The sequence below is a fragment of the Grampus griseus genome (assembly GCF_964374135.1).
Source record: "Grampus griseus genome assembly, chromosome: 5".
NCBI lineage: Eukaryota > Metazoa > Chordata > Mammalia > Artiodactyla > Delphinidae > Grampus > Grampus griseus.
Window position 1 is genome coordinate 132,441,676 of NC_138998.1, and position 20,844 is coordinate 132,462,519.

The 20,844-nt window shown below is 38.8% G+C and overlaps 1 protein-coding gene across 1 annotated transcript in view; it reads left to right on the forward strand.

The window, feature by feature from the left end:
• ITSN1 (intersectin 1) overlaps positions 1 to 20,844 on the forward strand; it is a 180,515-nt gene that overhangs the window by 58,538 nt on the left and 101,133 nt on the right. Inside the window, exons 2-5 of the mRNA XM_082654560.1 lie at positions 1,713 to 1,772; positions 3,959 to 4,051; positions 5,039 to 5,102; positions 17,238 to 17,398. Of these exons, the coding sequence (XP_082510686.1) occupies positions 1,745 to 1,772; positions 3,959 to 4,051; positions 5,039 to 5,102; positions 17,238 to 17,398 (346 nt within the window). The 5' untranslated portion in view covers positions 1,713 to 1,744. The remainder of the gene's footprint in view (positions 1 to 1,712; positions 1,773 to 3,958; positions 4,052 to 5,038; positions 5,103 to 17,237; positions 17,399 to 20,844) is intronic.

Below are 20,844 nucleotides of genomic sequence, written 5' to 3' on the forward strand. Positions count from 1 at the left end.
AGCTGGAATACCACATCTAGCTGAATATAGCTTCAATAGAAAAAATCTGACATTTGGAGATCTCCCAGTGAACAGGTGACTAGATATATCTGATCATCATAGGGAGAAGCCCATCAATTAATAAACCTGCCACCCATGCCCAGCTTCTGAGCATTGTTTTAGTGCCTCCATCTTAAATATGAAGGTACATCCAAGGATCACCAGATATATGAGCAAAGCCTCAAAAGTGAAAGAGAATGACCCTAAACGAACTATCAGTGAGCAAACAAAAAAGGAATCAAATGATGCAAGAAACAGAAGAAAACTAAAGAGTAAAATGAAAACAAAAAATCAGAAGAATAAAAGAAGTTGTGTCCATTTAAAAAAGAGATGGAGGAGAACACTAGGAATAAATAGTTGAGAACAAGATAGAGCTTTTGGAATTTTAAAATTCCATGGACAGGGCTTCCCTGGTGGCGCAGTGGTTGAGAGTCCGCCTGCCGATGCAGGGGACACGGGTTCGTGCCCCGGTCCGGGAAGATCCCACATGCCGCGGAGCAGCTGGGCCCGTGAGCCATGGCCGCTGAGCCTGCGCGTCCGGAGCCTGTGCTCTGCAATGGGAGAGGCCACGACAGTGAGAGGCACGCGTACCGCAAAACAAAAACAAACAAACAAACAAACAAAAATTCCATGGACAGATGAAATTGAGTATTAGGGCAAAGGGACTCTCACTTTTTAATTCTAAATTTATCTAATTTTTTTCTGTTACTATTTAGTATTCATTTTTAACTGTGTGCATTTACTATGTTGTTTAGTTAAGCGTAAGGAAAATATTAAGTTTGGATTTTTTCAGTTGGGGAAGAGGACTGGCTTGGTTTCACGTTGACTGTTCATGAGCAAATAATGCCTGATGGGGATATTTGAGCCTGGGTTTGTGTTTGGTATTCTGGGCAGACATTAGTGTAATATGCATTTTAAAACAGCAATCGCAGACAATGTTTTTCATAAAAGCAGCACAGGCTGTGGAGTTTGCTTCCCCTGCTCAAATCCAGCTTGGTCACCAAATGTGTGATGTTGTTCTAATCACTTCGCCTCTCTGATTCTCATTTTCTTCGTGTGTAGTATGGAATGGTAATATAGTACCTATGTCATAGGGCTGTGATACTATGGAAAGAGTTAAGGGACTTCCCTGGAGGTCCAGTGGTTAAGACTCAGCACTTCCACTGCAAGGGCACAGGTTTGATCCCTGGTCAGGAAACTATTGCGCATGATGCACAGTGCAGCCAAAAAAACCCCCAAAAACGGAGAGATAAGACAGTGTGCAGCATGTACTAAGTGCTCATTAAAAAGAGCAGTTGTTGTAACCATGAAGCAGATGGAGTAGTATATGTAGATGGTTAGGAAAAAGATATATTTAAAAAATAACAAATACAACAATACAAATAATGAGATAATAGGCTGTCCCGAGCTAATAGTATCACTCCCCAGACTGAAAGCTTCTTGTTGCTGGAGAGTCTTTCGTTCACATTCCTCAGTGCCCATCATTGTACCTGGGACTGAGAAACTGTGCAGAGAAGGAATGAATGAATGAACCCTTAGTTGTAACATTCATTTGCAGTGCTATCCCCTAACTCTAGTATCAGTCTTCAGGTCATTAAGACAGCATGTTAGTGTGTTTATAAGTACCTAGGAGTGAAGTTTTCATAAACTTAAATGTTGCATTTCAATTACAGGCGTCCATTAGCAAGGTGAAAGTAACAGAAACATGGCTCAGTTTCCAACACCTTTTGGTGGTAAGTTTTCAAAGATTTTCCTTTTTTAATGTACTTGGAATCGCATTTTTAAAAACTTAGTATTATGGCAAATTTCAAATATTCACGTAAGTAGAGGGAATAATATAATCAACCCATCATATAGTTTCAGTGATTATCAATCAACTAATGGCCAATATAGTTTCACCTGGATTCTTTTGAGCACCTCTCATACATCAGATCATTTCATTCACAAACATTTTAGTGGGTGTTTCTAAAAGATAACACTTTTAAAGATATAACTACAATACTGTTACCACTCCTGTAAAGTTTCTAGTAATTCCTTAATGTCTTCAACTATCAAGTCAGTGTTAAAATTTTCCCTGATAGTCTTTAGATATTTTTCGTTGTTGTTGTTATGGTTGGTTGGTTCAAATCAGGATCCGAACAAGACACACACATTACAATTAGTTCATGTGTTTCCTAAGTTGCTTTGTTAGTGAACCCTTCTCCATCCCTGTTTTTTTGGTTTTTTGTTTTGCAGTTTATTTGTTGAGGTGACTGGGTCATTTATTCTGTACTTTTTCTTTAGACTGGATTTAAAGCATGACATTTTTGTTTTACTTTAGTTAATCTGCTTGAAACATCAATCTGCATAAGATGTGTTTTTCAGGTAATTTCCCCTAAGATTATTAGGAAAGTGTTAAATGTTGGTTTTGCTTACTGGCCAAGTTTTGTTTTGTTTTAAAGAGAGCATGCCATATGACTGAATTTCTCTTGGCAGCTGTCAAACCTAGCCACCGTGAAGAGAGTAAGGCAGCATAAAGCCCCATCCCTGGGATTACATCTGTAAAAGTCTCTGTGAGCTTCTAGTACAGAAGTCTGCAACCTTTTCAGAACCATTAGTCTTACTGTTTTATTTTCTGTTTTGTTTTTGTCCCCCTTCTTAGTTACTGAGCAAGTTTTTTGTTTGTTTTGTTTTGCTTGTTTGGTGGGGTTTGTTTCTGTTTGACAAATTTTGACAGGGCAATAGAAGTTGCAGGACTGTAAGGCCTGTGAGGGTAGGGATCTGATCTATTTCGGTCACCATCTTATCCCTAATGTCTAACACAGTATGTGGCACATAGGAGGTGTTCAACAAGTCTGTTTTCAGTGACTGAATGAATTGCTGCTCTGCCTGTCGCTGTCATATCAGACCCTGCAGAGAAGGGAGATTTCAGTGTTTAGGCATTTTGCTTGTATGCTAGGCACCTTCACATACTGTCTGTTCCCACCTTTTGGGAAAATGTCTGAACTTTTGAAAACCTTCTACCTGTGTAATCTAGAGTTATTTGGTGAATTTGTTTGAGAAAACCTAACACTAAAGTGAGGAAAATCCCAGAAACAAGGGGATATCTGGTCAGTCCAAGAACTGAAACTGAAGGACTTAAACCCTGTTCCCTCTGGTTTGCCATTGTTTTTTTCAGGATACCCATTTTTAAAAACAGCTTCAGTGAGTTATAATCTACATGCCATAAAATTCACTACAATCTAGTATTTGAATATTTTTATCACTCCAAAAAGATTTTCATGGAATCACATAGGATACTAATTTAGTGAAGCTCAATTTTTCCATAACTTTCACTTGTGGCATTTAAGATATCTGAAAATACTGTTTTAAATTAGACTATTGATTTGTAAATCAGTCTGTTTATGTAAATAAATGATGATTATTAACATGTCTTCATACAGTCCTGCTAACTACAGGGTTATAGGACAAGTTTTTAAAAAAAGAGTTTGTGCTAATATCTTTTATTTTTTTTGGCCTGCTTTACTCTTAATTTTCTTTTTTTTCCCCTTTCTTTAAAAAAATTTTATTGGCATATAGTTGATTTACAATGTTGTGTTAGTTTCTGTTGTACAGCAAAGTGAATCAGTTATACATATACATATGTCCACTCTTTTTTAGATTCTTCTCCATATAGGTCATTACAGAGTATTGAGAAGAGTTCCCTGTGCTATACAGTAGGTCCTTATTAGTTGTCTGTTTTATATATAGTGGTGTGTATATGTCTACTCTTAGCTTTCTAACTTTATATTCAAAACTTCCAAGGACAAACAGATGTTAACTTATCAAATCATTTATAACATACCGACAGTATCTTGAGGTACTATGGAAACTGTGCGTGTGAGCACTTTGTTTTTATTTTCTCATTGAATAATTTCTTTGTCTTTTCTTTGGATTGTAGGTAGCCTGGATATTTGGGCCATAACTGTAGAGGAAAGAGCAAAGCATGATCAACAGTTCCATAGTTTAAAGCCAATATCTGGATTTATTACTGGTAATTGGAGTCAGTATTTTTACATTTTTACTTACCATAGTGCATATATCTGTGGAAAATCTATTATGCAGAGCGAAGGTGGGCACATGTGATCTAGGGTACACTTTGCCTATTTTGCCTTAACCTGGAGTCTGTATTTTTACAGTTGCTTCTCTTCCAATGCACTCAAGTCTTTTTTACAGTTTTTAATGAATGCCAAGTCACTGTTTTAGGCATATCACTGTTGGGAATTGTTTAAGATTAATGGACCACATTCTTTAAGTAATTGTAGCATTGGACTGTGGTCCTTGAGCAAAAACACTTCCTTAATTCTGATCTTGAACTGGCTTGAGTAAATTAACAGATTATGAGCATTAAAAAATTTTTTTCTTATTGCTATGTCCTTAAGGTCCTTTTGTACTTTGCGTTTTCTAATCTCTTTCCTGTTTGATTACTCTTCAGGAATTAGCTTTAGAAAAAATGGGATCTAGATTTCCTGGGAACTTGCTTTTGTGTGTATTTGTTTCACTTCTCTTTAACTTACTAATTCTTAGTCCTCGATGTGATTCTTTTAATCATTGTTACTAACTCTCCATAAATATGTTAGAAGTACCAAAAATCTGAAGTGTAGGTAAATGAGAATGGCAAAGAACTCTTTTGTAAAGTAGAAGTATGGGTCATCAGTTTCTTGAGGATTTCTGTAGGTTCACTTTGTTGTAATGTGTAGCTGTTACCATCTTAATTACTAGCAGATTAATTAAAGTGGACAATCCACCCCTACACAATGGTAGGCCCTTTTTGAGATGATTTTTTTTTTAAGTGTTACATTCTAAAGTCAGTGCTGATGGATTCATTTTATTGTTATTTATAAACTTATCATTTGGCTTTTAAAATGTATTCAGTTCAGTATTTACAGGATTATTAACCTCTTTCTTTTTGTAATTTTGCCATAAGTGGTTTTCTGTCAGCTGCTGTTTTCTTCTAAAACTTTTTCCATTTCATTTACAGGTGATCAAGCTAGAAACTTTTTTTTTCAATCTGGGTTACCTCAACCTGTTTTAGCACAGATATGGTAAGTTGGGACTTCATACAAGCAGAAGGTTATAAACTAGTCCAGTAATATCTAATCTTAATTTCTTAAGTTACAGAGGAGAACATGTATTTCTAGTCTGAAATACCCCACTACTTCTTACCAGAGAAGTACTTCTGAAAAGTGTCTTTCTGGTATGGAACTTTAAAAAAAAAAAAAAAAAGTGGTGACATTTGCAAGATAACTGTTACAAAGTTGAATTTCCAGTTGAGAAATCTACATTTTGATATTTTCTCACCACTTTGGTTTTTTTGTTTGTTTGTTTTCTGGGGGTTTTTTGGCCACACCATGCTGGAGTGTGGGATCTTAGTTCCCTACCAGGGATTGAACCCATGCCCTCTGCATTGAGAGCACAGAGTCTTAACAACTGGACTGCCAGGGAAGTCCCTTTCTCACCACTTTGTTTTACCTTCATCCACATCACCCATATTCATCTAAATGGTCCACATTTCCTGCTTTATAATGTGATAGTTCTGTATCTTTCATTGAATAAAAGGTAAAGAAGATATTTGAGGTTAATAATGGAATAACCAGTGAAAGAGTGAAATAACCAGTATTCATTACAGTGTTGTGCAAGGTGAGCACATAAAAAATATTGTTGAATCTCTTGATTAACTAGCACAAATAAGTGTTCAGTCTTTTGAAACCACAGGAAAGAAAGAGAATGAATGAAAAAGACTGGCAAATACAGTTTTGGGTTCTAGGTTTATGACTTTGGGAAGCCATGCTGAATTCTTTGGCCAAGAAGCCACGTTTTCCTGCAGTGTATGGTTCTTACAGTTAGTACATCATTTCCCTGGGTTCGTTAGTGTTGTGGTGGGCAGCTTGTTATGGTGAAAAGAACACATGATTTGTAGTTGAATCCCATCTGTACTACTTTCTATCTTTCTGATTTGGAACATGTACTTACGCCCCCCCCAGCCTCAGTTTTCACATCTAGAAAATGGGAAGACACTTGTTTCCTTACAGGGTTATTGAGTGGATTAGCAGAGAAACTGTATGTAAAGGACTTAGCGTGGGCCCTGGCACATAATAGAGCCTCAAAACAAAACCCCAGAAAGGTACTGAGCTGGCCAAAAATGTTCGTTCGGGTTTTTCTGTAAGATGTTACGGAACGCAAAAATAAAGATAGACATAGTTCCTTGTTGCCTTTAAGCAGAGTCTACAGAACATAGTCTAAGCTTGATTATAAGTGTTGTCAGTATGAAAATCATTTACTGTGTTCTGAAATAGCAAAACTTTCATGGGAAATTATATATTATTTGTGTGTGGATTTATTTGAATTGAAATTAAATGATATCAGATTCCTGTGCTTTTTTTGGTGTCTGCTTTATTTTCTTTTTCCTGGTTGTCAGCATATGGGCTGCCAGACTGTCTCTTTCAACTATGATACCCTTTTAGTGCTAATGTCTCATCTACTTTGAAGTAGAAAATTCAGATAACCAAGGTTTTTGGAATTACTTTTATTATTTTTTTAATTAATTAATTAATTTTTGGCTGCGTTGGGTCTTCGTTGCTGCGGACGGGCTTTCTCTAGCTGTGGTGAGTGGGGGCTACTCTTCGATGCAGTGCACAGGCTTCTCATTGCAGTGGCTTCTCTTGTTGCGGAGCACGGGCTCTAGGCGCACAGGCTTCAGTAGTTGTGGCACGCGGGCTCAGTAGTTGTGGTGCACAGGCTTAGTTGCTCCACGGAATGTGGGATCTTCCTGGACCAGGGATCAAACCCGTGTCCCCTGCATTGGCAGGTGGCTTCTTAACCACTGTGCCACCAGGGGAGTCCCTGGAATTACTTTTAAAGTAAAGTAAAAGACACACACACACACACACACACACACACACACACAGAAGGAACACTCATGTACTTCTGAGCACAGGGACACTGACCTGTTGGTTAAGTGCCTAAGTCTAAATGCAAGAAACTTGTGACATCTGTGTTAAATTTCTTTTTGCTTTGTGTTCTGCTGTGTGATTGTTTTTCACACCATCAGCCAAGATCACTCACTAGAATCTTCCTTTCCCAGACTTAGCTTCCTTCACTGAATTCTGCTTTTATACTGTATTTCCAATCTATAAAGGTTCATTCAAGAAGCGGTCTTGTAATGAATACTCTGCTGCAAGGAAATCTATAATAAATTAACATTTATTCATTCAACAGTGGAAGAATATTTATCAGATGTCTACTATGGGCCTGTGCCTGTTGTAGGTGCTGGGAATACAGCTGTGAACAAAACTGACAAAATTTGTGCTTTCATCGAAATTGCAATCCAGTGGAAGGAGATGGTCAATAACAGCATAAAAACTGTCACATGTTAATAAGTGTAATGGAGAAAAATAAAGTATTATTTAGTAAATTTCAGTTCTTTCAATTAAGACAGTTAATTTTTTGTTTGTTTTTTTGGGTTTTTTTGTTTGTTTTTTTTTTAACCAGAGTATACCAAAGTCATTTTTACCAACTTATTCTTTTCATTGTGAAAATTTTTTAACAGTGAATATAATGAGTCTGCAGACTTAGGTTAAATCAAAAGTGTTCTTTGTCTTTAATTTTTTTCTGACATTTTGTTAAATAAATTTGTGATGGCATATTTTACTTTCATCAAGAATTGCTATCAGGGGAAAAAAAACAAAATGAAACACACCTCTAAGAATCTTTTCCCAAAAGCAATATCTCTGAAAAGTCGTTAGAAATTTCTCGAGCCACAGATGTCCTGCTAAGATGCTGGAATGGTGTGGTGCAGAGTGTGAGGAACGTCTGTCTTTTGACACTAGCTCTGATGCTTCTTCACTTTGGAAGCTTGAGCAATACTTCACCTCTTCAAATTTCGGTTTATAAATTTATAAATAACAGCTGACCTAATGAAATAGTTTTCCCTCCCTATCTCTCATGCTAATCTTGTGTTCTCATGTGGTTTTTCTGATGGGATCACAGGGCAAGTCCAATGCCACTTTTGGTAGAGAGAGAAGTGGGTTTGAGTCTAAAATTTTAGGCAGTCCCTGTGTCATTCCTCTGGGGAAGAAGAAAATTTTCTTCTTCCCCAGAGGATTGAGAATTAGGACTTTTTTCTAGTTTCTCTTTCTCTCTGGGCCTTACTTTCATTTGCTCTGGACCATTCAAAAGTGTGAGTGATGTGCACAGCTGGGAAATATCTGTTGGAATCCATGTAGAAATTATATTCCAGTTAATTAATTTATGAGCTTTGGAACTATAACCTACTAATACTTTGGAACTACCTATCTCTCCAACCCAGTTTCCAATTAAGAATACAGGAAAACTTGAATTCTCCCTCAGAATGGAGTCAAGTCAGTGTGTGTAATGCCAAATTATAACTGTGGCCAAAGATGATATATCTTCCTAGAAATTGTCTTGCTAATAAGGAACTGGAAGGAACAGGGCCAGTATCCTATATCCTTTTGGCAGCTTAAATGCTTAACATTGTTGCAACCTTGATCTGGTGTGGAGACAGAGAAGAAGAAAGCAGAGGGCAATGGACAAGAGCCTTGAAGGCGGAGGAAAGCAGAGGTGGAATGAGGACTTTGGAATCAGAGGCAGTAGGTAGGGGCCACAGAAATGGGGATTAGAAGCTCTTAAGGAGAGAAATGAGGGGAAGAGAGGCAGCACCACCTAGAAATGGGCCCCAAGAGGAGGAGGAAGCCAGAGGCATAAGGGCAGAAATTAGAACATCTTGGTGATCTGGCTCAAGGATGTGGCAGGGGGCAAGGCTAACGCCTGTGTGACGCCTTTGGATGCTATCTTAGGATACCACTGAGCATATGTCAGGAGGGCCTTCAGCCCCCAGCAAGATCAGTTTGCCAAAGTCATTTACCCCCAGAAAAAGTCATCCTGGACATTCCTGAGTCTTCACCATCTCAGTTCATGGCATTGAGCATCTACCCGGCTGCTGGAAGCCATGCCTGATTCCTCTCTTTTCCTTACCCTACGCAACCAATCCATCAGCAGGTACTTTTTGACTCCATTTACAGACTGTATCCCCAATCTGGCCATTTCTTTCTGTATCCTTTGCTACCATCCTAATTTGTCATAGTGGGCCTAATAGCTGGGCCCACTATTCGAGCATTCTGACTCCCGAGCATTCTGACTGGAGTCTCTCACACTTGCCTGTTTAGATTCCATTCTCCAAACAGCACCCCAACAATCTTTTGAAAAAGTAAATCCATTTAAAACTCTCCATTGATAAGAAAACCCAAAGTCATGACCAAGGCCACAAGGCCCAATATGATCTGGCTCTTGCTTTTTCCCTCTTCTCTTATTTTGTACCACTCCCTTCCTCAATTTTTGCACTCTAGTTTCTCTGACCTTTTTTCTATCTTTAAATGGGTTCCTTTGGCCTCAGGGTCATTGCACTTGGCATATTCTCTTCCTATCATGCAACTCTTCTAGATCCTCACATATTTGGCCGATTACCCTTCAGGTTTTGGTTCACCTCCCCAGAGAAGGGCTTCCTGACCACTAATCTAAAGCAGTTCCCTCTCCCCACCTGCTCTGAAGAACGTCTTCTCTTTCCCATCACCTTGCTTTATTTCTTTTTTTTTTAATAAATTTATTTATTTTATTTATTTATTTTTGGCAGCATTGGGTCTTCCTTGCTGTGTGCTGGCTTTCTCTAGCTGCGGCGAGCAGGGTCTACTCTTTGTTGCGGTGCGCGGGCTTCTCGTTGCGGTGGCTTCTCTTGTGGAGCACAGGCCCTAGACACGCAGGCTTCAGTAGTTGTGGCACACGGGCTCATTGCAGACTGTAGAGCGCAGGCTCAGTAGTTGTGGTGCACGGGCTTAGTTGCTCTGCAGCATGTGGGATCTTCCTGGACCAGGGCTTGAACCCATGTTCCCCCTGCATTGGCAGGCGGATTCTTAACCACTGCGCCGCCAGGGAAGGCCTTGCTTTATTTATTAATAGCACTTACCGTGTGGAATAATCTGACTAGTTTTCTTGTTGAGTGTCTGCTTGCACTGAAACAAGCTCTGAGGGCAGGAACCTTGCCTGTCTTTTTCTTAGTTGTAAGCCTAGTTCCTGGATAGAGACCTTAGTAGGTGACCTGTTCAAAAATATTTGTTGGAGAAATCCCTGGTGGTCCAGTGGTTAGGACTCTGTGCTTTCACTGCGGTGGTCCAGGTTCAATCGGCCAAAAAAAAAACTTCGGATGAATAAACAAACAGATGGGTGAGTGACTAGGCCTGGTTAATCTGCACGGTGGGAGGTGAGCAGCCTGTGATGAGCCTTTGTGGGTGAAGTAGGCTCCTAAAGGAATCTGTTGGCTTCAGTTCTGGTGTAGTGAATGAGACTGAGCGAGAGGAGGCCCTCCTTTTTTCTCTGAATCCTATGATACAAACAAGATAGTTTCAGAATTTCTACACTCCCATCCACCACAAACAACAAACCTATTCAATGGCGTTCAAGGTTACTTCATAGTTCTTTTGTTTATAGCCTGAGGATATATGAAGTACTGTGTTCAGAAGTTATTTAGATTAGTTTTTTTCCCTTCTTCCTATGTGGACATGTTACTTATTTAAAATACTATTAGGTTGATTTGGTTTTTTTGCTTGTTTTTTTGTTTTTAATGAATTTTTATTGGAGTATAGTTGATTTGCAATGTTGTGTTAGCTTCAGGTGTACAGAAAAGTGTATCAGTTATACATATACATATATCCACTCTTTTTTAGATTCTTTTCCCATATAGGTCATTACAGCACACTGAGTACAGTTCCCCATGCTATACAGTAGGTCCTTATTAGTTATCTATTTTATATGTAGTCGCGTGTACATGTCAATTCCAGTCTCCCAATTTATCCCCCCCCCCTTGGTTTATATGTTTTTGTTTTTATTTAGTTTAGGGATCTGCTCTCATCTTTGTGAACTTAATTTTATGTTTTGAATATGTAACACATTAACAAGATTCCAAAAGCTAAACTCTACAAAAGTGTGAACTCAGAGAGGTGTCACTCGCTGTCCTATGGCTTCATCCCATTCCCACTTATTTTATTAGCTTCTTATTATCCTTTCTTTGTTTATTTCTGTGGGGAAAAAGCATGTCCATAATATGTATGCAAATTTATATTTAAATTATTTCCTCTTCCTTCTACTTTGAAAGTAACCTCCTATAAATGTTCTTTTGTTCTTTGCTTTTCTCACTTAACGGTGTATCCTAGAAATCGCTCATAACATTCCATAGAGATCTTCCTCATTTTCTTTTTACAGTTATATAATAGTTATTGTTGAAGATATACCATAGTTTATTCAGCTAATTTCCTGTGTTTTCTGCATTTGGGTTATTTCTAATATTTTGCAATTACAGATAATGCAGCAAAGAATGAGTTAAAGCATGTTTTTTTCCTTTGTTTTTTTTTGCGGTACGCGGGCCTCTCACTGTTGTGGCCTCTCTCGTTGCGGAGCACAGGCTCTGGACGCGCAGGCTCAGAGGCCATGGCTCACAGGCCCAGCCGCTCTGTGGCATGTGGGATCCTCCCGGACCGGGGCACGAACCCGTGTCCCCTGCATCGGCAGGCGGACTCTCAACCACTGCGCCACCAGGGAAGCCCAAAGCATGTATTTTTGTATTGTTGGAAGTGTATCTTCAGGGTGAATTCCTAGGATTGAATCACTGTGTCAGAGAGTAAATGCATATGTAGTTCTGTAGATGTGGCCAGATTTTCCTACACTTGGAGTTGAAGCACTTTTTCCTGCTGACAGTATGTAAGAGTGCTATGTGGTTTATTTGTACAAATCAAACAGAAAACTTACCCTTAGTATTCAGCATACTTGTGGACCTTTCCTCATCTCAGCCATGCCTGTTATATATAGATTTTTTTAAAAATTTTATTTATTTTTAGTTGCATTGGGTCTTCATAGCTGCATGCGGGCTTTCTCTAGTAGCAGCGAGCAGGGGCTACTCTTCATTGCAGTGCGCAGGCTTCTCATTGTGGTGGCTTCTCTTGCTGAAGAGCACAGGCTTTAGGTGTGCAGTCTTCAGTAGTTGTGGCGCATGGGCTCAGTAGTTGTGGCTCGCGGGCTCTAGAGCACAGGCTCAGTAGTTGTGGCACATGGGCTTAGTTGCTCCTAGGCACGTGCGATCTTCCCGGAACAGGGCTTGATCCTGTGTCCCCTGCATTGGCAGGTGGATTCTTAACAGCTGCACCACCAGGGCAGTCCTTATATATAGATTTTAATATCAGACTAAACACTGTATTTAAGATCAGTTTGTTTTCAGGAGTCATAGATAGCTATTTTGTCTTTTTTTTTATTGAAAATATTTTTTATCATACTTTCTTTTTAGCTTTGGAAGTTTTGTGAATTTAATTTCAGGATCCTCAGACTTCTAGTTAGTCTTTTGGGGAGATTATTAGAAATGAGTAAACTGGGCTTCCCTGGTGGCGCAGTGGTTAAGAATCCGCCTGCCAATGCAGGGGACACGGGTTCGAGCCCTAGTCTGGGAAGATCCCATATACTGCGGAGCAACTAAGCCCGTGCGCCACAACTACTGAGCCTGTGCTCTAGAGCCCGCGAGTCACCGCTACTGAGCCCACGTGCCACAACTACTGAAGCCCGCACGCCTAGAGCCCGTGCTCCGCAACAAGAGAAGCCACCACAATGAGAAACCTGCGCACCACAACGAAGAGTAGCCCCCACTCACCACAACTAGAGAAAGCCCATGCGCAGCAACGAAGACCCAACACAGCCAAAAATAAATAAATAAATAAAATAAATTATAAAAAAAACCTTTCATTAAAAAAAAAAAGAAATGAGTAAACTGAGAAATAACTATAAATAAGAGATGAACTGGACAGCAGAGCTGAAATCATATTTTGCAGAGAAGATTTGAGAAATCGAATTGCAAATCTACTCCAGTATATTAGGAGGGGGTGGGGAGAGTTGAGCTTTGTAGGAGTAACTGCTATAGTTCTAAAAGACCTTTGAGTTTTTACTACAAAGGAGTCCCAACAGTTATATTCTGTTAGTTGAGCAAAAGAATTTTTTTAAAAAGGTCACACAAAATTGTCAAAAAAGTTTTGGAATTTTGGTGGATGTCTAGAACCTGAGCATTATGTGTTTCCTCTCCTCTCCTGTTGAGGCTTCTCCTAATTAAACCATTACTAGAAAGTCTCTTCTCTCAGAACCCACTCATTATCCCACACTGGGTATTTTTGTGTCTCTCTAGAAAACATATTTTGGGGACAGTAGTGTGGGGAATAGGGAGTGGGAATCTATCTGCCTGATTTTTTTTTTTTTTAAGTATGCATGTCAATGTTGATTGTTGGGAGGTTTTTTTTAATCCATGAAAACCATTTGAAATAGCTGAATATCTTTTTAAAAATATTTTGGGGATGTCCCTGGTGGTCCAGTGGTTAAGACTTGGTGCTTCCACTGCAGGGGGCACAGATTCAATCCCTCGTTGGGGAACTAAGATCTCTCATGCTGCGTGGTGACGCGAAAAAAAAAAAAATTTGGTAAAAGAGAGAAAGCTCACCATTTCATTTTATTGATTTAGTTTCCTTTATAAAACCTGAAAAACAGTACAAACGTAAAGCAGCCGGAGACCAGTCTCAATTATGATCGTAGACACAGAAAATCAAAACAAAATCTTAGCAAATAGAATTCCACAATGTACAAAAAGTATGACCAACTTGAGTTTATGCCAGGGGTGCAAGATTGGTTCAGAATCAAGGAATTCCCTCAACGTTATTATATCAGGAGATAAAAGGAAAAAGAAAATGTGGGATCAGATCAGCAGATGCTGACTAAGCATTTGATAAAGAGTATAGTAATAATAATTTTCTAATAAGTAGAAAAGGGAACTGCTTAAATATGTCAGATTACTTTCTAAAAATCAGTACCAAATATTATTCTAAACAATGAAACACTGTAGTCATTTTTTTTAAAAAACCATTTAATTTAAACTCAAAACCAAGCAGGGATGCTCACTTAGTAATGTCATAGAGGCAGTAAGACCAACAGGAAAGAGGAATGGTGGGGACTTCGCTGGTGGTGCAGTGGTTAAGCCTCTGAGCTCCCAATGTAGGGGGCCCGGGTTTGATCCCTGGTCAGGGAACTAGATCCCACATGCCGCAACTAAGGAGCCCACGTGCCACAACTAAGGCCCGGTGCAACCAAATAAATAGAAGTAAATAAATATTTATTTATTTACAATAAAAAGGAATGGTATAAATATTGGAAACGAAAGTTAACTCTCTTTTTTGCTAGTTATGTGATTGTGTAAGATTCACAGACGTTTGGTAAGATTGCTCAATACACCCAGCATAAATGATTATTAAAAGCAAAATTCTTCTCTATGCTTGAAATAAGCACCTAAATATGGAAATGGGGGACATGTTCTATTTAAAAGAGTGACAGAAATGATAAAATTCCTAAGAACACATTTAACAAGAAAAGTAGTTACTTATATTGAAGGAAGTGATGTAATCTTATTAAAGGAAATATTAGTAGAACTGAACATACTATTTTTCTGAACTAACTATCATAAAAATGTCAGTTCTCGGGCTTCCCTGGTGGCGCAGTGGTTGAGAGTCCGCCTGCCAATGCAGGGGACACGGGTTCGTGCCCCAGTCCGGGAGGATCCCACATGCCGCGGAGCGGCTGGGCCCGTGAGCCATGGCTGCTGAGCCTGCGCGTCCGTAGCCTGTGCTCCACAACGGGAGAGGCCACAACAGTGAGAGGCCTGCGTACCGTGAAAAAAAAAAAAAAAAGTCAGTTCTCTAAAAATTCATGTATCTAATGCAGTTCCATCTTGATTTTCATTAGAGTTGTTTATAGAATAGATAAATTAAAAGTTAATAGGGAAAAAGAAATGTCTGTGAATGGCCAAACAAGTTTTTTTTTTTTATTGGAGTATAGTTGATTTACAATGCTGTGTTGGTTTCAGGTGTACAGCAAAGTGAATCAGTTATACATATAAATATATCCACTCTTTTTTAGATTCTTTCCCCATATAGGCCATTACAGAGTATTGAGTAGAGTTCCCTGTGCTATACAGTAGGTCCTTATTAGTTATCTGTTTTATATATAGTAGTTTATATGTGTCAATCCCAATCTTCCAATTTATCCCTCCCCCCGCCCTTACGCCCTGGTAACCATAACTTTGTTTTCTACATCTGTGACTCTATTTCTGTTTTGTAGATATGTTCATTTGTACCCTTTTTTTAGATTCCACATATAAGTGACATCACATGATATTTGTCTTTCTCTGTCTGACTTACTTTACTCAGTATGACAATCTCTAGGTCCATCCAACAAGTTTTTTTTAAAAAAGCCTTGCCAGATACCAGAACATACCATAGAGTCAGTGGGATCAGATTATTGTCACATTGACCTGGGAATTGTTCAGTCAGAGTAGATAATCCAGAAATAGATCTCCTTTCATATGGACGTTTAATGAACCCCAAAAATATTTCTTTTTACTTCAATGAGAAGAGGATGGATTGGTTAATAAACATTGCTGGGAACCCTAGGTATCCACCTGAAGGAAATCTGGTTGAACCCTGGGGTAACATACCACACACATATATGCAATTACAATTGGTTTAAAGATTGAAATGTAATAAAGTAATACCATCTTAGAAAAGAAAGCTATGTGATAAAAGAAATATTTTACACATATAAAAATGTAGAATTTCTGTATGCTAAAGATATTACACACAAAATGGACAGAGTTTTAAAAAATCTTTCAACAACTGACAGATAAACAGTTGATATGTAATATACAGTGAGTGCTTTTAAACTGACAAGGAAAAGACATGCAGTCCATCAGAAAGCTTGGCAAAGGATGTGAATGAGCAGTTCATGGAAGCACGAGTCCAAGTGCCCAAGAAACATGGCAAGCGATGCTCAAGGCCACTAGAAATGAGTGAAATTCAGATTCCACTGGTGTGGTATGCTGAAGGCGGTCATTGACCACAGGAGGCCTGGGGCACTCCTATCTGAGGCAGAAGGGTGGTTTCTGTAGCCATGGGGTTCCCTTTATGACTTTATGACCATTAAAATTTTTCCTGAAGAATAGTGTTGACTTTTACAATTCTTAACATGTTTAAAGATTTTTAATCTTTGTTGTATTATTACGCTTTTTACTGTGCCTCATGTTTTCTTACTTTGAGTTAACTCTAGAAATGTAGGGTTATTTTCTAAGTAGCTTAATTTTCTTTTGAGGACACAATCTTTATGTGGCTCATTTAAAACATTGCCAATGATGGCATTGTAATTGGAGTAGCTGGTCTTAACATTTGAAGTTTCAAATAAAACTTTTCTTAAGAAAGGATTAAAAAATAAATCCTTATGCCCTTAAAATCTAGACTTCAACAAATGAAATCTGAATGAACATATTTTGTGCAGAAGAGGTTAAATCATGAATATGCACAGTTTCAGTTAGCAAAAATGTAGTTTCCAGTTGCAAGTACAAACCCCTTTCTTCCTTCCTCTTACTCTTATTTGAGAGAAATGCTTTACATAATAACTCATTGGAAATTGACTTGACCGTTTGTTTGAGTACCACTTTCAAATAGTAAGTGCATTTGTAAGGTCATTTAATGAATTTCCAGAGCTTTGAAAGTATGCTAGTATTACAGTATAGTAGAGCATAGTGTGTCACATCCCCGTGGTGAGGTTTGTAGAACCCCACAGAGGAGTTGATGCAATCTAATCAAGTATCTAGAAATAAACTCTGTTTCTAAATACTTTTTTCCTCCTAATAGCTTTATTGTCACATAATTCACATAACAAAAGTCGCAGTTTTAAAGTGTATAGTTCATTGGTTTTTAGTCTTTCCAGAATTGTGCAACCATCACCACTACCCAGTTTAGAACATTTTTCTCACTCCAAACAGAAACCCCATTTGATGTCCATGGTATATATCCTGACATTCAGACTGAAAATTACCATGTGTATCGTAAAAGTAGAGAGTAACACAATAAAACATATTTCATATTTATATAAAACCTTTTCAGTTTTTCCCTACAGCTTGGTAAACAAGTTTTGTTTTGTTTCGTTTTCCCCGGGACCGAGGGAGCTGATTATTTAGTTTTTGTGTGGGTGGGAGTGGTGGTTTGGGAAAGATTCTTTTAAGGTCACAGTCATTCTAAGCCCATGCTGTTGGTTTGCAGGGCGCTTGCTGATATGAATAATGATGGAAGAATGGATCAAGTGGAGTTTTCCATAGCTATGAAACTCATCAAACTGAAGCTACAAGGATATCAGCTCCCCTCCGCACTTCCCCCTGTCATGAAACAGCAACCAGTTGCTATTTCTAGTGCACCAGCGTTTGGTGAGTCTGAAAAGGAGTTGGTTCCTATATTTCATTACATGTTTTTAAAATAACTATTTCCCTTCTCCCACCCTCCTCTCTCAGTCTGTAGCATTGTGAAGTTCTAGGAAGTATTCTGTCTGAAAAATGATGGCCCTGTGCAGAAAGATAATGATGGAAGGGAAGAAGCATGGTCACATTCTAACCCTGGGATGAGAGTAATCAAAATGAAAGCAAATAAATAAATTTCACAGCTTACATCTCAACCAATACAAAGGCCTGGGATGAATAATAAAAACACCTGAATTGGGGGCTAACTCCATAGCATACAATATATGAATTAATCATCCCACTGTAACAAGTTTGATATCTTTGAGTCATTGGCTTATGAAAACTTAGACTGAGATTTAATTTTGTACTTTATAAAAATGTGGACTAAGTTCTAGTCATATAAATCTCATTGCAGGATACATGTGTGTGTAATCTGTGAGGTGTAGTGCCCTCTGTGACGTTTCACAGGACTCAGCTATCCAATTGATTTCTATAACAATGCAGAATAAAACTCAGGTCACTTTGAAATTAAGATTAATCTTTTCTTTTTAAACATCTTTATTGGAGTATAATTGCTTTACAATGGTGTGTTAGTTTCTGCTTTATAACAAAGTGAATCAGCTATACATATACATATACATATATCCCCATATCTCCTCCCTTTTGCATCTCCCTCCCACCTGCATCTCCCTCCCACCCCCCCTATCCCACCCCTCTAGGTGGTCACAAAGCACCAAACTGATCTCCCTGTGCTATGCGGCTGCTTCCCACTAGCTATCTATTTTGCGTTTGGTAGTGTATATATTAGTCCATGCCACTCTCTCACTTCATCCCAGCTTACCCTTCCCCCCCCCCATGTCCTCAAGTCCATTCTCTACATCTGTGTCTTTATTCCTGTCCTGCCCCTAGGTTCTTCATAACCCTTTTTTTTTTTTAAGATCCCATATATATGTGTTAGCATATGGTATTTGTCTTTCTCTTTCTGACTTACTTCACTCTGTATGACAGACTCTAGGTCCATCCACCTCACTACAAATAACTGAATTTCGTTTCTTTTTATGGCTGAGTAATATTCCATTGTATATATGTGCCACATCTTCTTTATCCATTCAAGATTAATCTTTTTTGATTCATTTAAAAACTAGCTCCCCTGCCTTTTTGTATTGGGGTGGGGGAGAGGATTTCTATAAACTTCAGCCTCCAGTGACTCACATATGCCAAAGATTTTCAAGGAAATTCATATTATATATTTTAAAAATGATTTATGAACATTACCCACCAAAAGAAATAAATGTTTCCGTCTTGGGAAGATACCACCCATTACCCTCTAACCTGAGAATCAGAGCCCTAGATTCTATTTCTACCTTTACTATTAAACTCAACCTTGAAATTGAGCTTGATTAACTTTTCTGTGCCTTAGTTTCTTCACTTTAATATAAAGTACAAAGTTTACCATATGTATTCATTCTCTCACCTTGTAGGAATGGTCATTCTTAATTTAAATTTGGTTCTCACCCTTTAAAAAATTGTAGATGGGGCTTCCCTGGTGGCGCAGTGGTTGAGAGTCCGCCTGCCGATGCAGGGGACATGGGTTCGTGCCCCGGTCCGGGAAGATACCACGTGCCGTGGAGCTGGGCCCGTGAGCCGTGGCCGCTGAGCCTGTGCGTCCGGAGCCTGTGCTCCGCAACGGGAGAGGCCACAGCAGTGAGAGGCCCGCGTACCGCAAAAAAAAAAAAAAAAAAAAATCGTAGACGGAAAAGTGATTGAAAACAGTTTTAAGAAACAAACATGTTTTCCTCATAAAATATATTATAATCTGATTTTCCCTTCTTATTTGCTGGTGGAAAAAAATGGAGAAAATGTGTATTGTCTTATGCCATTTTGTAACATGGCTTTCTCAGGAAAAAGACCACTTTGAATTGTAATATTTCCTCAGATAATGCAGTATGGTTGTGAGGACCATTGTTAGTTCAGTATTGTATTGATCCTATGTGATTTCTTTTTTTTTTTTTTGCGGTACGCAGGCCTCTCACCGCTGCGTCCTCTCCCATTGCGGAGCACAGGCCCCGGACGCGCAGGCTCAGCGGCCATGGCTCGCGGGCCCAGCCGCTCCGCGGCACGCGGTAACCTCCCGGACTGGGGCACGAACCCGTGTCCCCTGCATCGGCAGACGGACTCTCAACCACTGCGCCACCAGGGAAGCCCCTATGTGATTTCTTAGTTAAAGGAGCTTATCAAACATTTTAAGGATTCTCAATGGAAAACATGAATAAAACACTCTAAAGTATTAGCAATCTGCCATACTTAGAGTCCTCAGTTTTCAGTTGCAATGGGCAAGTAGTCATTTAGGATTGATAATTAACATAAGTTTCTTATTCTCTCACCTCCTTAGTACTATAGCCAAATACCATTTAATTTATAGAAAGCTTATCTTTATGGTTCTGTTTACTTGCTTTATTATACATCTGAAGGTAACACTTAAATTGGGCAAATACACCAAAGCTACAGGAATCTTTTCCTGGCTTTCAATTTGTTGCCACCATTTTAGTCCTGCAGGTGGTAAAGCGTCTCCTCTGGGCAAGGATTTCCCAGGAAGGTCCCAGCAATCTCCATTAAGTGCAGTGTCTTCCTCCTTTGGAAGGTCTTTTTATGTTTGAAGTAGACTAATTGTGAGAACAGACAGAAGGTATTTGCAGGTTGCTTTACCAGCATGAGTCTTGTTTTTCTGGCTTAAAATCTCAGAGACTGCTAAATTATTCTATAAGAAGGTAAGCTTTAATACAGAGATTAACCTCATACTTGTTGGTGAATTGTCTTTAAAATTTCTATATAAGATGCAAACCTGTTTTGTTGCTGTAGTGCTTATTTTTCTGTATTTGTTTACACATTAAATTCTGACAGAACACCAACAAAAAATGAAATCAAAGGTGCAGATTGTCAGGGAAAAAGGAACAAACTTGCAGTGTCCTGCTGCATCTTCTGTTTCTTTCTTGCTCTTATTGGATTCTTGACCTTTCACATTGTCACATACTTCCTTTTGAAAGGTTTTGTGTTTCCAGAGCATCTTTGTGTTTCCTTGTGCTCCTTTTTTTTATGGTATTAAGAAATATGTATTTTATTCACAGTAATGAGGCAATTGGCCATATTAAGTTTTTTTTTTTTTTTTTGCGCCACGCCACGTAGCACATGGGATCTTAGTTCCCGGACCAGGGATCAAACCCTCACCCTCTGGATTGGAAGTGCCGAGTCTTAACCACTGGACTGCCAGGGAAGTCCTAAGTTATTTCTTAGAACAAAATTCCACAGGGAAAAAAATCCATTATTATCCCAATTTAAAACATAATTCCATAAAAAGCTGTCTTTTAGTCAGATGTTTTTCTTAAAAATTAAATGGTAATTAGTCAGCTAAGATCACC